This window comes from Podarcis vaucheri (genome assembly GCF_965113315.1).
Source record: "Podarcis vaucheri genome assembly, chromosome: 4".
Taxonomy (NCBI): domain Eukaryota; kingdom Metazoa; phylum Chordata; class Lepidosauria; order Squamata; family Lacertidae; genus Podarcis; species Podarcis vaucheri.
Genome location: NC_138762.1, coordinates 26,759,286 through 26,778,551, shown reverse-complemented (window position 1 = coordinate 26,778,551; position 19,266 = coordinate 26,759,286). Strand labels below are relative to the sequence as shown.

The window sequence follows — 19,266 nt, the reverse complement described above, 5'->3', positions numbered from 1 at the left end:
CAATGGGAATGCTTAAAACACATGCATTGAATTCAGTGAGACTCAGGTGTTTGGCAAGGGTGTATGTTGTTAAAAAAAGATTGTTTAATTGAAGCGCAGGCATCTGGGAGGGCTGCAGAGTGCAAACCACTGGAGAGATGATTTGTAGGATGAATGAAAGGGCACTTGCAAACACCCCTTGATTAGTTCAAAAGTAAGATAAGCACAACAGAAACTGTCAGGCAGTGACATCTCAAATTTTAGTGGCACCCTGTGTGAGTCCAAAATCCTGCACCCCCTGCCTCTTGCTTTCCGATGGACTTTATAGTTGCGGCACCTGCTACAGTGGTCCAGAAGCTCCGTGCCAGGGCAGCCATACCAGTCGTACTTCCTTAGATCTGCCTTTGATACTGGATAAATTTTTGGCATGGCACTGGGTCAGTGGCGTAGCGTGGGTTGTCAGCACCCGGGGCAAGGCAAGTAATTTACGCCCCCTAACCCGTGGATTTGCGCCCTCTAACCAGTGGATTTGCACCCCCTAACCAGTGGATTTGCGCCCCCTAACCCTAACCCCCAGATGTTGCGCCTGGTGCGGCCAGCCCCCCCTGCACCCCCCACGCTACGCCACTGCACTGGGTAAATTAAGTTCTTGTACCTGCGTTTTCCATCTTTTGGAAAATGGATCTTTTATTAACAGGCAAGTGGAAGTAGCACATCACAGACTGTCGTGTTAGATATGCCTTCTGTACATAGCTTAGCAATGATTGTAAAAAGACACTGATGCTAAACTGGATTGCCCAGCATGCTGTGAACCTCATTGCTTGCTTTTCAATAATATTCTTTTCCTGTCCCCAAATGAAATAGTTGAGAACTGGGTATATGGAATTACAGACTGGCATTTTAGTCATAGCAGCTGTTAAAGTATTTTTTTAAATCATTTCAACTGAGACAAAAACAACTGTCTTGGTAGCCCACCTGATTTGTAGTTACCTACGGTACCTGCTTTGCAAGTTGATTTTTGAAGGCACAGCCTCCCTTCCCCAGGTGGGTGGGGTATAAATAATAAATTATTATTATTATATTATATTGCTCCATTCACTCTGAAAATGTGGCATAAAATTATTTTCAGCAACTGGAACAAGCAGCAAAACATTGCAATGCATTCTTCTATTGTAGCTGGAGGGTGCTAGCCAGCCATGCAGCAAGACCTTCCATTCTCTCCTCCCAACCTCCAGTTTTCCTTTCCAACTGACAGCACTCTGCAGCTACTGCTCAGTCCTCAGTGGGTTTAGGTTTAAAAAAATCTCTTTTGGGTACTTCTCCTTACCCCAGAGCCTCCCCAAGCATGCTGCCACCTTTCTCTAGTTTTTCAGTGGTCCTTTTTCAGGCACTGTGCCTGCACCAGGGTTGATTACAGTTTTAAAACCTTTTCACATTTATCATTGCACGACCACAAAATTTGAGAAAGCTGGATGGCTGTGTCTGCCATAGTCTAGGTGCCTATGCCATGATAACCAAGAATTTGTTCAGACTGTTGTTCAGTGTTGTAGTTCTGTGACCCTGTGGGTATAGAAAGCAGGGTAAATAGAACGGTGGTCGCCAAGGTCTATTCTCTGCTCCTGTTGAAGTGCTGCTGCTGCTGTTGTCTGCTCTCTGCCAGAACCAGGCAATTTGCATCAATGCTTCTGCCACACACACCCAGCCCCCCTTCCTGGTCCATGGAGCATAAAAAGAGCTTTGCTGCATTAGGCATCTTCTCTAGTCAGGCATCTTGCTTTTTACAATGGCCAACCAGATGACTATGGAAAGCTCACAAGCAGGACATAAATGCAATAGCAACTGGTACCCAGAGGCATACCTCTGATACTGGATGTATGGTAGCCATTGCAGCTAGCAACCATTGATAGTTTTATCCTCTATGAATGTGTCTAATCCCCCTTTTTAAGCCATCCATGTTGGCGGCCCTCAGTACTGCTGGTGGAAGGGAATTCCCCAGCTTGAGAATGCACTGTGAAGAAGTATTTCCTCTTGTCTGACTTGACTCCCCCCTTATTTCACTGCATTGAATGACCCTAGCTTCTACAACAGCAGGGAACAGAAGCCAGGAGATTCTCCAGGTGTTGCTAGATACGTTTGACCCTCCCACTGACACAAATTGCCTGGCTGACAAGTGTACCTTCATTATGGCAGCTTGATAGGAGACAGAAAAAATAGAATGGACCGCTATAGCTGACACTCATTGCCCTCATACCTGCAGAATTGTGCCCAGTTTTAGCACTGGAATGGAGCAGAATGCTTTGGATTTGCTTGTAGATGCACTGATGTTACTCCCTTCAGGAAACTCAAAACATTACAAAGAGAGGGAAATGTTTATCATTATTCAGGTTACTCAGGAACAATGTTATGTACAGTACCTTGCACACCAAAGCCGCTTTATTTAACAAACTTCTTCACCTTGACCCCTTTTTGCAGCCAAATTTTGCTTTGCATGAAGGTGGTCGTGGTTGCAGCATATTAAGGCTGTGGGGCTGCTTTAATATTAATAATTTGGTTTAGAATGCTTTGACTTTGGAAAATACAAAGGCTGGAAGAATAGATTGGGCTTAAGGAAAAGGTAAAGGGACTCCTGGCTATTAAGTCCAGTCGCGAATGACTCTGGGGTTGTGATTAAACATGCTCTCAAACTATCCTGGAAATTCAGTGGGTGGAATCCAATGGAGCACTAAGGAGATTGTTCTGTCACAGCAAGCATCTTTGCTTGCCCAATAGAACAATATCCCCTCCCCCTCCACACTGCTGGCAGGGGTGTTTCCTGACCCTCCAGAGCAGATTTGGGGAAGGAGGGAATCCTCACTGTGCTAGTGGAAGTTTTCGCACTGGCTACTGCTAGCGGAATAGGTTTGCTAAATCAGACCTTATATAATTGCGCAGCCCAAAATCCAAAGAGCCATTTCAGACCAGTCCAAAGGCTTGATCTCTCTCAGTGGCCTTTTTTTTCCGTTTTACATTATTTCTTTTAAGAACTGATTTATCACAGCAGACATCTGCAACTGGGTCAAAAGTTGTTTTTCCAATTTCACTCTAGTGACCTACTATTTATGAAATACAGTGCTACCTCAGGTTACATACGCTTCAGGTTACAGGCTCCGCTAACCCAGAAATAGTGCTTCAGGTTAAGAACTTTGCTTCAGGATGAGAACAGAAATCGGGCTCTGGCGACGCGGCGGCAGCAGGAGGCCCCATTAGCTAAAGTGGTGCTTCAGGTTAAGAACAGTTTCAGGTTAAGAACAGACCTCCGGAACGAATTAAGTACTTAACCTGAGGTACCACTGTACAGGACCAAAATAGATCAGAGGTGGGGAATCTCTCACCCTCCACAATGTTGCTGGACTCCAAACTCTCCATCTTCCCTGCCCATTGGCCATGCTGGTTGAGGCTGATGGAACTTGGGGCCTAACAATGTTTGGAAGACCACAAGCTCCCTCATCATTGCCTTTAGTTCCTGGTCTGGGTCTGTAGGGAAGTGGGCTTTAAGAATACAGTATTGTTTTTGCAGGTCACCATAAGCTGACCTTGAGCTTCATCAAATTAATGTCCCTTTAAATAACATTGTTACATTGTTGAGTTTAAATTTGCATAACACCCCCACCCCAGTCTAAACCGAACTGCTGTTAATTTCTACTGCAATGCTTGTGTTTGTTTTTTTGTCATGTTCTCATATAACCACTGATTATGAGGTTCCTCACAATGCTAAAGCACAGCATTTGTGCAAATAACCCTCAAAGCACACTTTTCCTTGTTTCTACTGGACTAAACTAGCGCCAAACTCTTAATTCTCTGGCTTGCTGCTAGCATCTTTTAGCAAATAAATAATCTAGGTTTTACAGTGGCTTGTGTTTCAATATACAAAAGTGAAGGAGCTTAACTGAAACTTTTCACATTTTTTTGCGCGGGACATTCTTTTTACATTTTAAATATATTGTAGATTTTACCTTGGAGTTTGAGCCAAAGGACCTTAGCCATAAATAAATGGTATATTTCTGTTGACTGCCTTTTCTTTCTCAATGTATATGGCATTTGCATATTGAAGACACCTTCTGAATGATTCTGTGATTTAACTTTGTTGATAAATATTAGGCCTGCTTGTTCAACTTGCTTGTATATTTTGACAAGTGTTCTCTAACAATTCCCCGCCTTCTGTATATGTTCTTATGCATCTTAACAGCTCTGTGCTGCTACATATGTTTCAAGCCAGAATTCCTGGCTTCAGAAAAAAAATTACTTGGCTGTTGACAGCTAAAGGTATAATGTATAGGATCTCTTTACCTTCATATGTTGTTTGCTGTATCATTTGTTGCCAGATTTATTTGCATTCTGTATGTTTTATATCTTTTAAAAAAATATCTTCTGGGAATGAATCTACAAACGTACATTCCATGTACCTTGCTCTAACTTTGTATGTTTTGATTAAGAATGTGCATAACTTAACATTTCTCAGCTGTGTCTTACATAATTTCAACTGTACAGTTTCAATGTTTGTGACTTTTTCATAGCATATAAAATATTGTATGTGAGCTTTAAATATTTGAACATTATCTGACAGCAAAATATCATTTGTTTTGTTTATTTTGTCTATTTATAATCTTGCTCTACGAACCTAAGGCTCCCCCCCCGCAACATCTAGTTAACATTTAGCTTGCATAACTTCTCATTTTGCATGAGGTATACATATATAAAAAAGTTAAAGTTATTGCACATATAACTTTTTTTTTAAAGAAACAGATAAAAACAGCTTAAAAAACTAAACATACTTAAGATAAATAGGATTGCATCTTTTTCTCATTTTCTAAGAGAGAGCAAATTGAGAAAGGTGGAAAGGTTGGCTGCTTTCTCAGTCACTGTATGTGATGTTTGTGCACAAGCCAAAAACATGCATATGTCTATCTGTGGGTGGTACAGTTGCCCGAATGTCTCATGCAAATGTAAGTAGACACAATTGCTGGCTAAAGATACATTCAGAAAGAACACATGGTCCACTTTGCTGTGCATTATGATAGCTAGAAGGGTTTGGTACTGCAGAAACAAGTAAATTTGAATTTCCAAGAAAGCAACTAAATGGTCCATATAAGTAAAAAACATAATAACATTTCATCCCCCTTTCACCAAAGACCAGGATTATATTGTGAGCGGATGGAAGGGGCAGGCAGTCCCCATGCCATTTTTCTAACCAAAAAACTTCACCCGCACCCCCAGTTCATACATACTTCATAATGAAACTGTTATTTATGTACATAGCAGTTTCCCTCCCAGGGCAAATAACAATCAGGGATGCAGGGAGGGAAAGTCACCTGGAAAATGTTTTGATGCTGGGCTTACCTGAGGCTAATATAGAAAAACGTGTAAGATTGGAGAAATGCAAATGTGAACATTTATTTAACGTATCATTTACCGTATTTTTCGCTCTATAAGACGCACCAGACCACAAGACGCACCTAGTTTTTCGAGGAGGAAAACAAGAAAAAATATATTCTGAATTTCAGAAGCCAGAACAGCAAGAGGGATCGCTGCGCAGTGAAAGCAGCAATCCCTCTTGCTGTTCTGGCTTCTGGGATAGCTGTGCAGCCTGCATTCACTCCATAATACGCACACACATTTCCCCTTACTTTTTAGGAGGGAAAAAGTGAGTCTTATAGAGCAATAAATACGGTAGTTTGTCCCAGAGCTGGCCAGTAAGGCCAACCTGGAAGAGAATTCCATTCTGCAAGAAATGCTGCGTGGAACTTCATGCTGGAGGGAGTTTTGTTTGCAGAGTTCCCTGTAAGACTGAAAATGACCTCAATATAGCAGTAGTTCAGTTTATTTGGTCTACAGATAGGGATGCAAGAAGACACTGGTTTCCATTCCACTGTTTCTTCTCTGCTGCAGTTTGGCTTCTGACAAAAACTACATAATTTGTCTCGCCTGCCACTCGGGAAATGTTACACAATTGCAAAATCATTACTTTATTCCCAGACAAAATTTTAATGAAGAGTAAATGCAATCCAAATTGGAAACCTTGATCAATTACGTACCGCTACTCATAGTTTCTGGGCTGAAAACAACAGTGAATACTGACCACATTCACAAGACTTGATTGCAGTTCCGGATGTGGGACAAAGCATTTTCCACTCCTGTTTCCATCAGAATTCTCTTGACAGCCCTGTAGTCAGACCATAAATAGATACAGGCCATAAATATCCAAAACTTTCCTACATTGGAGGTTTTTAAGCAAAGCTTAGATGGCCATCTGATGCTTTAGTTAAGATTCCTGCATGGCAGGAGTTTGACTAATGACCCCCAGGGTTCCTTCCAACTCTACAATTCTATTATTCTAAAAGCAATCGCCTCAATCCACTAAATTATTCCTCTCTCAATTGCAAAAGGGCAGCATTTGGCCCTTCCTGAAGCCTTTAGTCACTGATCAAAGATCTCAGTCTGTAGGAAATGAGACTCTTAATCTCAGGGTCATGGATTTGAGCCCCACATGGGGCAAAAGATTCCTGCATTGCAGGGGGCTGGACTAGATGACCCTCATGGTCCCTTCCAACTCTACAATTCTCTGATTCTATGAAGCTTCCAAAAATTATTAAATCACTCATTGTCCAAAGGTTCCTGGACAAAGGTTCCATTGTTATCAGCAAACTATTCATGGGATAAGTAAAATACAGTAAGGTGATCTTATTAATGGGAAAAGTTGAGGGGATGCATTATTTGAAAGTGTGGCAGGGATTTTTCAATCTTAATTTTTTTTTCAATTTTTTTAAAAAAACTTCAAAGAATCCTGGGAATTGTAGTTTGTTAAAGGTGCTGAGAGTTGTTGGAAGACCCTGTTCCCCTCACAGTGCTACAGTTATCAGAGTGTTTTAACACTAATCCCTCTTCAGAGGGAATTCTGGGAATTGTAGTTCTGTTAAGGTGAATAATGGTCTCCTAACAACTATCAGCACCCTCAGCAAACTACAGTTCCCAGAATTCTTTGGCGGGGGAGTCATGATTGTTTAAAGTGATGCGGTACTGCTTTAAATGCATAGTGCAGATGACTCCATGGTAAAGCTCTGTGCAGTTAACAAGAACGGACTTTGGGGGTTCAAGTGGAAAACTGACAAAACATTGTACACTGGTGATTAATATTTAAGTGCTGGAATCATTCCACATAAATATCTTGGCACCTGCCTCCATATTAATCATTGAGCGTATCTGAAAACTGGATAACAGCTTTCAGAACTTAATAACCTAGTTCCCAGCTGCCCTTGCTTTAGCTTCACATACAGTGCCTGAGTGTTAAGCACAAGATACCCAAAAACATATCCTGATAGGCAGTGGCGGAAAAGGTAAGACTTGGGTGCAAACTATGCCTGGGGAGTAGATGAGCAAATATGTAGAGGTTGAACATAAAGTCTCCCGTTAGGAAAAATATTCCATGTAAGGGACAAAGGGGCTGTTGTATACTGAGTGAGACTATTGGTCCCCCCAATAGTCAGGAATTGTCTATGGACTAGCAGCAACTTTTCAAATGGGGGGGGAGGTTTTCCCAGCCTTAAGTGGCCTTTATCTGAGCCTCACTGGGCAGTTTTCAGTATAAAACAAGTAAAATAAACTATTAAGACATAACCACAACACATTAAATGAGAGTAGAATTCCTGAAAATAACAAGATATTTGGCTGATGCCCAAAAATGACAAGGTAGGCCTCCCTGAGGATGGATTTCTAAAAAGGGGTGCCACCACTGAGAAGGCTCCCTCTGGTCACCTGGAGAACAGGATCCAAGCACTTGGAGAACAGGATCCACGTTCTGCCTCTGGAGCAAAGTTAGCCTGGCCCTACCAGCTCTCTGGATGGAAAAGCAACTGAGAACAATGAGAAATATGCTCTGAGCCATAGGCAAATGAGATGAGCAGTGACAAACCAAACAAATGTAATTTTAGGAAAAAAGCATTGGCACCCGCCCCCCCACCAGTACATTATTAAATTGTATTCTCTTACAATATTTGCTTGCTGCTAAAATTAGCTCTTGATTAAGGGGTTTATATACTTCCCATAGGAAGTCTTACTAACCTAAATGAATTATGGACTACAGCAACCTATAAGGACTTGTTCGGTGACAAAGTACAGACTTTGTATGCAGGCATCTCTATTTCTTGCCCCCCCCCCAAAAAAACCCCTGATTCCTTCTCTTGAGATCTCTGAGCTGCTGCTAGACAGAGTACGGAGCACTGGACTAGCTGGACTAATGGTCTGACTCAGTATAATACAACTTTGTATGTTCACAGTAACCTCCTCTGTTATCTAAATGAATTTTACCCACACACACCCTACACTATATAACCTTGTGCCCAATTGACAGCATGTGTTAGCATGTGTTAGTGAACTCTCAAATGCATTTAAAGCAAGATGAAGATGCACAACAACTTTCTGATTAAAACATAGCATTTATTTTGCAAAGCATGCTATTCACTGGTTGTTTTATGTTGGTTTTTTGCTTTTAAATATATTGATTCCTTCAACTGAAATTAGATAGCATGAAACTCTGGATTATTCTGCTGGCTGTTGCAGTCAGCACAGAAGAAATACAAAGACAGAACAGTTGCAATGAAAGGTTTCCTGGGATCCCTGGGAACCCTGGACACAACGGCATACCAGGACGTGACGGACGCGATGGACCAAAGGGAGAAAAAGGAGACACAGGTATCACACGTGTTGTCATCACGAGAACCCTATGAGCAAGTTATACAAAATATGCCAAGGTAGAGGAGAGCAGAGCCACTGATTCACTGTAACAATTGAGTTTACGGTGATCTTCAAGGCTACTTTGGGTGTGAGGTTAATGTTTGTGTCTGCAACCAATGCTGATGGGTTGTCAGGAGTTGTGGCTGTGCAGTACTATGCGTAGTACAATTAATGTGGTTGGGAATTAATGAATGGAAGAAGTTTTATCCCCTTCCCCGAAGAGAGCCTGCAGGTGAGAGATGGGAAAGCAGTATTTGGTGGTCCAGATTCCAGTGGGTGTGGGGCATTAGTGTTCCAGAGATGGGATGAGTCTCTAATATGTGTATACCTGGCAGTGATCCTTTTTATGGGAGTTATTGCTGAGTGTGAGTGGTTGAATGGTTGGTTGATAGAGATAACGAATGAGGTAGGACTTCCAGTTTTAAAAAGCGAAGCTAATTACAGAAAACCAAAGTCACCCAGCCATTAACTTAGAATCAATCAGTAAAAAATATGAACAGGTGATATAATGCACCTACTCAAGATGGCTGTACCTGTGCAAGCAATGACCAGTGGTACTGCTTGCAGGAACATTATCTTGCACTGCCTTGGATTTTGTGCATTCCAGTTCTCCCTGATGGAACAGAATTGTGTGTTGTTGCAGGATGTGAGGTCATTTTTGCAGTCCAAAAGCAGAAAGCTTAAGCATCACCTTTTAAAGAATGAAATGCTTAACGGAACTGACACTGCCTTTTTCTGCGGCTAGGTGAACCAGGACATCCTGGAAAATCAGGCACAGATGGCATAAATGGAGAAAAGGGAGATTCAGGTGAGAGCAAAAAGTGGTTTCACTGAAAAACATTTTAGCCTGTTACCTGCTCCTGAGGGGATATGGATAAATGCAGCTGAATCTTCATGGGTTAGGGATGGGGTTCAGCTAAGATTTTAATGCAAACCTACCTAATGGGGGCCGGCATTTAAGTTGCAGTAATTTCAAGTGAATTAAAAAGTGCCACTATTGGAGAATAGTCTCCCACTGTATGTCTTAAGCACCTCACTGAGCACACCATAATTAAAGTGTAGTCTGGAATCCTCCCATTTCCTATATGTTTGGATATATATATATATATATATCCCAAATGACAGCTAAATTGCAGCTCTTGAAAATCTCTTTTCTCCCACAACACTTTCTCTCGTGCTCTGAAAATTCCAAGGCCATCCTTGACCTTCTCATCTCCTATCAGCGCAGTGTTAGCTAATACAAGAATGACGAATGCCTTTTCCTGTTATCTTGCACATATGCTCCTAATAATCTGATACTAGATAATTAAACCATTCTTTTAAATAAAAGAAATCTCTCTCTTTCTTTCTCCTTTGCTTTTAGGAGCTGATGGCAGAGTTGAAGAGAAAGGGAACAAAGGCAATAAAGGGTCAAGAGGCTGGCCTGGGAAATTTGGCCCTAAGGGAATTCCTGGTCCTGTGGGTGATAAAGGTCAAAAGGGTGAGCTAGGACTGCAAGGACAAAAGGGGACAAAAGGGGACATTGGGCCCATTGGCCCCAAAGGACTTAAAGGTGAAATTGGAGTCCAAGGCGAAATAGGCTTAAGGGGTCCCGTTGGACCTATTGGCCCCATTGGTCCAAAAGGAGAGGTGGGAGGCCCAGGTCCAAAGGGCAGTAGAGGAATCCAGGGAGAAAGGGGATGGAAGGGAGACAGGGGAGAAAAGGGAAAACTTGGTAGTACCCCAGTCATCCCGAGAAGTGCCTTCAGTGTAGGTCTTACCACTAAGTTTCCTCCTCTCAACGTTCCCATCAAATTTGACAAAGTGATGTATAATGGCTTAAACCATTATAACACAGCCACTGGGGTATTCACCTGCCAGACTCCTGGTGTCTATTACTTCACCTACCACATCACTGTCTATTCAAGGAACGTTAAGGTAGCTCTGATTAAAAATGGGAACAGGATGCTCCACACTGCAGACAGCTACCAGAGTGGTGAAGACCAGGCCTCAGGAGCGACCATCTTGGAGCTGCAGAAAGGTGATCAGATATGGCTGCAGACCCACGGGACTTCTAATGGTTTGTTTGCAGACCCTGATGATGACACGACCTTCACAGGCTTCCTTATATTTAGTACCTCAGAGACAGCAGCGCCTATACCACTCCTTAGTTTGTGATCTGTTTTGTTTCTAATGTGATGCCAATTATACATACTATTACTTCTCACATCGAGATTTGTATGGCAACAAAGCTCACAAGAGCATATTAATAGCTCCTTGCCAGTGACATAGTCCTTGATGCTAAACATTTTATAAATATTCCCAGGAGCGGTTTTGTTGGTTTTGAAAACTAGGCCAACTAGGCCATATCTCAATTTATACAAAATTCTGCCTGCAACACCTTATGTAACCCTCAGAATCACAAATGTGGAGAATTATCTTACCCTGGGATGAGAGGGTATTGCTGTTTGTTTGTTTGTTTTAAATGAGATTAAGCTCCCATACTTTTTGCCATAATAGCTAGACCTGGATTAAATTGTACAACCTACTTTTGTATGCCCATGGCAAGATGCATTGAGCTTATTTGCTAGAGGCTGCATCAGGACCTGAAGAAATTCATCCTATTTCTGCCACTCCCCACCCTCTCAAGTTCCCAGTTAATCTGTAGAACTTGGGTTTTCTGTTTTGCAGTGGTGACGAGCCAAGCAAATTCAGGTTCTCTGTTATGGTTGGAGCTGTAGCTGGCATTTCCCCTAACATGCTACAATGTTTCTGAACATTGGACAATGTTTGCCTGTAATAAAACATACTTTTACCTATCTAGTGTCTTATCTTTTGGGGCATAAAAAATTATTACACATTACTCTGGAATTCTAAATGTGTGAGAGAGACAGAGGGGAGAGGAATATCCCTTGATGCCAGAATTGAGTGAAGGGCAATAAGACTGCTATCCGAATTTATTTAATTCATTTATTTAGTAATACACAGTACAGTACCCTTATTTCTTAGATCCCATGCTTCCTCTCAGGAGCTCCGGGCAACATTGAAGTGTCTCTCTTCCTTGTATCCTAATATCAACTCTGTGAGGTAGGTTACTGCAAGAGAGAGTGACTGGCCCAGAGGCACCCAGGACGTTTCATGACTGAACTTGAAGCTGGCTGCTCTCCCTCTGAATCCCACGCTCTAACCACTATACCACTCCACCGAATTCACATTGCCGGAGTGTAAAACCCATCAGCAGGTCCAGCCCACACATGAGACAAGGTGAAGCAACCGCTTCAGGCAGCAGGATCCCCACCCCCTTGGGCATGATGCAGTGGCGTAGCATGGGTTGTCAGCACCCGGGGCAAGGCAAGTAATTTGCGCCCCCTAACCCGTGGATTTGCGCCCCCTAACCCTAACCCCCAGATGCTGCGCCCGGTGCGGCCGGCCCCCCCTGCACCCCCCACGCTACGCCACTGGCATGATGTAGAATGATCTTCACTCAGGCCTTTTCCCTGGCGGCAAGGGGGAGGCCATTTTATGGTCTACCTCAGGCACCAAAATATATGGGGCCTGGGCGGCCCATTCGTCTCAGCAAGATGCCCACTTCAGATGAAATCAGTCTGCACAGCAAACTGTGGCTCGGGTGTAGTATTGACACCTAAAAGTGGTAGAGCTGTAAATAATGTCGTCCATGCAAGGTGCAAGGATGGGGCGTCGTTTTTAAATATTCTTCGGGTTGTTTTTTTTTTAAAAGCCAGCAAACAAAATGCCTTGCAACACCAGAGCAGCGTGAAAAGTTGCAACCCCCTTTTTGTAAGGAGGATTCTTGCTTGCTTGCATTACTTACTAGCTCGTTCGCTTTCCCTATTAAAATAGCGTTCAAAAACCAAGTAGAGCCCATTGGCAGAGCCGCCGCCGCCGCATCATCATCTTTACCATCATCTCCTTCAGCTGCCCGCCGCCGCCTCGGAGGATAATTGAAAACATAAGCATGGAAAGCCGAAGCGCCACCTGGCTCGGAAATCCCTCTTGCCGCCACACCGGGGCGAATGTCTGCCTCCAGGACGCGAGAGGGGAGGCGACGAAGCTCCTCCTCACGGCCCGGCCGCGTAAGAGGTCGCCGCCGGAACCAGGAACAAGCGAGGCCGAGGCACTCTAGCGGCCTGGTCGGCGTGTAGCGAAAGGGAGCTTTTCTCGCTCACGAAAAAGAGTACAGGCCGAGCAGGCAGGCGGGGAGGTCGGCCGGGGCCGCCATGCTGGCCGGCTGCGGTCGTGTGGCGCGGTCTGCCGCGAGCGGCCTGAGGTGGGGCTCGCCTGGCCGGGCCGGCGGCTGCAGCAGCTCCGCTCCCCGGAGATGGGTCAGCACCAGCTGGTCCCCGGTGGGCGCTGCCTTTAACGCTCAGCAGCAGCACCGGCGGGAGCTGGGGAAGAAAACGGTGAGAGGCCGCCAGGGCCGGGGAGGCTGGGTCGATCCCCTCACGGGGTCGGAGAGAGAGAGGTTTGTTTTGAGCCCCAGAACCTCTTTTCGGTGCCAAGACTCCGGAGCAAGCGATGCGAAGACTGTGCACGGCCAGGATTTTATTTTTATTTCTGCCTGCTTCCAAAAGGAATAGATAGCTGCTCCCACCCATCCCTTTATCCTCACCACAGCGGTTTGTCTGTGTTGTTTCATACCTGTGCATAATTGTTTTGTATTATTGCGTTCTACTTAAAGGTTTTTTAAAAGTGGTTTATATCCACTACCACTCCTAAATAAACAAAATAGCCCTGTGCGGTGGGTTAAGCAGCTGGCCCAAGTTTTGTGGCGGAGTGGAGATCTGACCCAAAGTACCTCAGGTTTGAATAAAACACCTTAACTACTACACCACACCGAATTCTTCACTGAATTTCCCCACAGAATAGTCCTTGGTTTGAATTGTGGGGTTAGGAACACCTCCACCCCTTAGAGCTTCATGGCATAGTAGCTCAGGCAGCTAGAAATCCAGCAGGACCTTTTTCACCACTGTCTCTTTATGCTAGGATAAACTTTCCAAGTTTTTTCTTGTTGTGCACTTTTAAAGCATACCTTAACACTCCTTCTTCGTATCTGAAGAAGTGTGCATGCACACGAAAGCTCATACCAAGAACTAACTTAGTTGGTCTTTAAGGTGCTACTGGAAGGAATTTTTTTATTTTAACACTCCTTGTTCTGCTAAGTTGCAGCAGTGGCATAAGGGTTCAGTATATCCCATGTACCCACTGTTGGTTTTGGGTGAGCTGAATTTTAACTCTGATCTAATCCTGGATCATCAATATGTCACATAGCACAGCCCTATGGTTGACCTGAAAAGCCAGTGAGAGTTGTCAGTAAAACACAGGAACAATCCATAAAAGGCGACAACCTTAGGCCTAACGGGCATTTGGAAATTAGCAACCATTCAAGAGTTTTGTTTCTTTGGAAAAGTGTTTAGCAAGTTATGGTAACCTGGTGTAAGAGGTCACTAATGTATATACTGCATCTCAATTTCCAAGTTATCCTGTACAGTACTGTGTTTTTCAGTTCTCAGTGTAGTTCCTTATGTAGCCAAAACACCTTAACTACTACACCACACTGGTTCGCAGTGTCTGGGGTCTTCACTGAATTTCCCCACACTCCAGAGAGAAAAATATGCAGGCTTGGGTAAACACTGAGGTTTTGTGTATGCGTACAGATGTAAATGTGTGTACAGTGGTACCTCGGTTCCTGAATGCCTCTGTTGTTGTACCTTTTGGTTCTCGAACACTGAAAACCCAGAAGTAAATGATTCCATTTTTGAATGTTTTTCGGAAGTCAAACGTGCAGCGTGATTTTTGCTGAGTGCAAGAAGCTCTTACAACCAATTGGAAGATGTGCCTCAGTTTTCAAACGTTTTGGAAGCCGAATGGTCTTCCAGAACAGATTACGTTCAAAATCTGAGGTACCACTCTTTATGTATAATGTACATCACAGACACTTGCACATATATATGACACATGAACACATATGTTGCTGACACATGCACATATAAACCTATGGGGGGGAGCCCCAAAACATCACTATAACTGAATAAGCTCAGTGGATACAGGATGCTGACTGGCCTATTGGATGGAGTGAATGGAGCATCCTGAAAAACGTCATGGCTCACCAGCTGAACTGAGTAGCAGCATCCCAAGCAACAACATTTTGTTGAAAATCATACCAGTGATTCCCACTTGTACTATAAACACAAGATGCTGTAATATTAATTTAGGAATCTACTTCGGGCACCCAAGTAAAAACATAATTGCCGTGTTGTGGAGTTGGTGATTAAATCAAGTGTGCTGAAATATTTTCACACTTCATGTATTTTTACAAATACAGCTTAAATGTAAAAAGCGGGTTTATAATTTATAGCATTGCTGCGAAACTGGAAAAATTGTAGTGTATTTATTATTTATATGGGGCCTGTTCTCTGTGTTTTAGGGTCTGTTTGGTGTACCAGAGTTGAGTTGTCCAGAAGGATTTCAAGAAGCTCAAGAAAGATCACTGCAAGAAACAGAACGACTAGTACAAAAAGCATGTACTACACCACCTGGGAAGGAGATAGTCATGATCTTTGATCAGCTCTCAGATGCTTTGTGTAGAGTAGCAGATCTGGTAAGTTACTTTTGAAACTTTGAAATTGCCATTTGTTAATTAACACATTTCTAGATTCCAGTTTCATAAATTTTGTCAAATGCAATGGGAACTATATCAATGTTATAATTAACAATGAAACTAAATGAGATTTCCTGCTAAAACAGACAAGCCTGTTGCTCGAACTCCTTGATTTCTTTTTAAAAATGTAGTGCCCAATATAGTGAGCACTGGGCTTGTTAAAACATTGCTTTTAGGCAGTAATGTGTTTGCTGGGGATTATGCCGTTGTGTTAGATAGCACATGTATTTGTTTTATACATTTTAGTAACCCACTGCTAATTATGGCTTCCCATTACGTAGACAGACAGTAGGATAGATATGTGGTTGATCCTCAAGCAGAGTGGTACAAAGACTTTCCTCCTCTCATATTCATCTGTGTATGAAAATAATTTAAATGTACTTTTTCCTGAGGCTGTGTGAGGAAAATGCCATGTTTAATAGTATCAATAGCTTGTACTGCTATGAAACACAAGGTGCTCTAATGAAAAAAGATTCACATGGCAATTTAAGTTTAAATTTCTAACTTTTCTTTAAATATCAAAACAAACATTTCCCTATCACTATTATAGTTTCTTTTTTCTACTGCTTTAGGCTGACTTTGTGAAAATTGCCCATCCAGATTTTGCTTTCAGAGAGGCTGCTGAGGAAGCCTGCAGAAGCATTGGTACTATGGTAGAAAAGTACGTTTTATTCATTATGTTTCAGCTTATCTGTTTATTGAATGCTGCTATGAACAGTAGACAACAAGGTGTTTTGTTTTCCTATGTGTTCTAAAGTCCTTATGGAAACAAGGAGAATCTCTCTTCCAATTAAGAAATCTGGTAAAAATGTTTTTTAGTTTATAGTAATTACAGCCCTGATAGTCTAATTCTAAATACATGTTTCCTAACCAGTAGGGTTGTTTCCAGATTGACATCTAATAGTGTTACTAAGTATAATTGAGATATTGTCCTTTTACAATGTGTTAGAGGACGAGATGTTTGGACAGTGTTCTCGAAGCTACCAGCATGAGTTTGACCAAACTGAGGGAGCTAGTGGAAGACAGGAGTGCCTGGCGTGCTCTGGTCCATAGGGTCACAAAGAGTCGGACACGACTAAAAGACTAGACAACAGCATATTTTTCCATGCTCTCTCCATACCTGTGGAAGGACATCATCCTGTTGGTGGGGAAAGCAATGGTCCATATTACATGAGTGGTCATTTAAGAAAAATGAAATCCAAGCGTTCCATTAAAAAAACGCACCCAGTTATGTAATTAGCTGCAAAATGCTTATTGATTTAAGCATGGTTGCTTTTCATGAAATTAAAAAAAAGAAAAGAAAACTGAGCAGTTGTTTTGAATAGAAGTGCAGGCCTAACATCTGGATGGCTCAGTTGCTTAGAGTGTGGTGCTGATAATGCCAAGGTTGCAGGTTTGATCCCCATACGGGAGAGCTGCATTGCAGCGGGTTGGACTAGATGATCCTCAGGGTCCCTTCCAACTCTACAGTGCCACAATTCTAAGATGGGAAGTGTTTATTGGGAGGAGCCACTTACTATAATGTCTCTTGCTAAAATAGCCTTGCATGGTGCAGGGGAAAGGCTGCCTCCCCAAAAATGACTGCTGGAGAGCAAAACCTTTTCACCCAGCAAGACTCCTGTTGCTCGTTTGGGGTCTTTTGCTGCCTATTAGTTCTTTTTATGGCTGCAGCAATCTTAATATGCTATTTACTTCCATTGTTGTGTTGTGAATAAGTACTTGTTGACTGATCTGTTGCTCTCATCTACACTTCACTGGTTATGGTGATGTTAACATTCTGTGGTTTCTGAAAACAACCTGACAGTTTAAAAGACATGACAAAAAAAATCTGCAGAAATAGTAAACCTAAAAATTTTTTTGTTATTGTATTGTGAAATAATTGTATTAGTAGCAACTGATCCTTTAATCTTCTGTGTTTCTAGATTAAATACAGATGTAGATTTGTGCCAAAGTCTAAGAAAGTTGTTGGCTGATAAAGGTGTAATGGAGTCCCTTGATCCAGAAACAAGGTACACATTGTTAATTTTGTTTCAGTAGATATTTCTTCATGATACTCAGAATGTTGACTATTTAATGTTCTGCATACCTTATTACAATATAGGGAGTTCAAAACACAGAGAAATTACTTTCATAGTATACCATATTTGTGAGCCTAATTCTAGTCTTTAACTATGGAAAACATTTTGTTAGTGGTCTAGGTAACCTATGGTTACAAGTGCCATTTCATGCTTTGAAATATATATCCAATATATCCAGACTTGTCCTTTGATAGACTTACCATGCTTCCAGCTACATTCCTCAATCCAGAATCTACTCGCTACTCTGAAACTGAAGGGACTTTTGTAAAATTTGTAAAACTCCATTGTTTGGTCAGAGTTGGTAACCCTAACACCCCAATTATCATGGTCATCTTAAATTCCTTTTGACTTTTTTTGTCTAAGGCCTCAGAGCTGTATCAGACTTATGGTCAGTGTGCCACAAAAAAATTTGTCTTCCCTGTGAACATGAAGGTTGTCTGTATCTAGTTTATTTCATCAATGTAGCAACACCCTCCGACACTTAGTTCTATGAGACTTCAATCCTAACCCTGTTTACCTGAGAGTAAGCACCATTGAATTCAACAGGACTTACTTCTGAGAGCACATGGTTAGGATTGTTTTGTACGTATGCCATATGGAAAGCTATTTTCATAAAAAAAGGATGTTCCAGTGCTGTGAGCTTGGATCCATGTTAATATTTGTTTTCATCAGCACCAGGCAATTAGTGAGTAAATTGCATAGTTCATGATTCTGCTGACTTGACTGTGAAGTCAGCTGGTATGTCATTGTTAATGATTTTCAATATTTCCTGTATGCCACACTCAGTTTGTGGAATATCCTTCCCTAAGGCATGGCTGGGACTGATACTGTCAATTTTTCAGTGCCAGGTGAAAACCTTCCTCTGCCTCCAGGTCATTTGGATATTTCAGGGCAATTTGCCTGTACAGAAATAGTGATGGAGGATTTTTAACAAATTGAATTGTGTATTGCTTTTGAATTTTTTTTTACGTGTTTTAATAATGGTAACACTCTCCAGGGTCCTGTGGTGAAAAGTGGGATAGAAGCTATATTAAATAGTGAATAAATTGTATTGATAGTTCCCTACATTGACAAATTAGAACTTGGTCTGCAACATAATAATCTGCAAAATGTAATATATATCTGTAAAAGGGATGACTCTATAACAGTACATGTCCTGGGGTTAATGTGATTTCATTATTTTAGGCGAGTGGCGGAACTTTTCATGTTTGATTTTGAGATCAGTGGTATTCATTTGGATGAAGAAAAGGTAAGTTATTTCCATTATAAGAAAGGCTATTGGATGAGCCTTCTAGAAACTAAGCCCTTATCCCAAGCGTAATCTGCTGATTAACCATCATAATCAAGATTTACAGAATACAATGATCCTTAACCTTAATGGCATGGTATTAATTTCTACAGTTAAGATACTATCATCTTAGTTTTTAAAACATCTTAATTTCATAAGGAATATGTATGCATGGGAATATTCCACAGATTGCTGAACCAATGCAATGCAGGAATCTCAACTAAAGCTTTTTAAGATGTGAACAGAAACTATATTTTAAAGAAATATTTATTACTCTGTTTATTTCTCATTTGCAGCGAAGGAGAGCAGTAAATCTCAATGTCAAAATATTGGATTTGTGTAATGAATTTCTCATAGGATCTCATCTTCCAAACAAGGTTGACAAGCACATTTTACCAGAACACATTCGGCATCATTTTGCAGTTGAAGGCAATTATGCCCAAATCAGTGGTCTCAATGCTGATAGTCCTGATGATCTGGTATGTATACATGAAGTA

The 19,266-nt window shown here is 41.9% G+C and overlaps 2 protein-coding genes and 1 long non-coding RNA gene across 4 annotated transcripts in view; 2 read left to right on the top strand and 1 right to left on the bottom strand.

Moving 5' to 3' along the window:
- Positions 1-4,796: 4,796 nt before the first annotated feature.
- Positions 4,797-12,747, bottom strand: LOC309531052. The gene is made up of 4 exons (XR_014219031.1): positions 12,646-12,747; positions 7,768-7,865; positions 6,095-6,178; positions 4,797-4,825 (listed from the first exon to the last, which is right to left on the bottom strand). It is a non-coding gene; the product is annotated as an uncharacterized lncRNA (long non-coding RNA).
- Positions 7,860-11,538, top strand: LOC309531016 (uncharacterized protein). The gene is made up of 3 exons (XM_082220334.1): positions 7,860-8,703; positions 9,491-9,553; positions 10,109-11,538. The coding sequence occupies exons 1-3, from the start codon at positions 8,538-8,540 to the stop codon at positions 10,900-10,902; spliced, it is 1,023 nt and encodes a 340-aa protein (XP_082076460.1). The 5' UTR covers positions 7,860-8,537; the 3' UTR covers positions 10,903-11,538.
- Positions 12,748-12,821: 74 nt separating the features above from the next.
- The window catches only part of MIPEP (mitochondrial intermediate peptidase), a 51,022-nt gene continuing 44,577 nt past the window's right edge, over positions 12,822-19,266 (top strand). Inside the window, exons 1-6 of one of the 2 annotated variants that reach the window (XM_082220278.1) lie at positions 12,822-13,145; positions 15,170-15,343; positions 15,976-16,064; positions 17,326-17,412; positions 18,667-18,730; positions 19,066-19,248. In XM_082220278.1, the coding sequence (XP_082076404.1) occupies positions 12,963-13,145; positions 15,170-15,343; positions 15,976-16,064; positions 17,326-17,412; positions 18,667-18,730; positions 19,066-19,248 (780 nt within the window). In that variant the 5' untranslated portion in view covers positions 12,822-12,962. Of the gene's footprint in view, positions 13,146-13,193; positions 13,362-15,169; positions 15,344-15,975; positions 16,065-17,325; positions 17,413-18,666; positions 18,731-19,065; positions 19,249-19,266 lie in introns of those variants that run through there. The other variant, XM_082220279.1, reaches the window with a different exon arrangement.

What these genes read in the sequence shown, in the direction of transcription:
- LOC309531016 (XM_082220334.1), top strand. Translation starts at nt 8,538, where the DNA reads ATGAAACTCTGGATTATTCTGCTGGCTGTTGCAGTCAGCACAGAAGAA. An exon ending in GGGAGAAAAAGGAGACACAG is followed by an intron (nt 8,704 to 9,490) that starts GTATCACACGTG and finishes TTCTGCGGCTAG; the next exon opens with GTGAACCAGGACATCCTGGA. An exon ending in TGGAGAAAAGGGAGATTCAG is followed by an intron (nt 9,554 to 10,108) that starts GTGAGAGCAAAA and finishes CTTTGCTTTTAG; the next exon opens with GAGCTGATGGCAGAGTTGAA.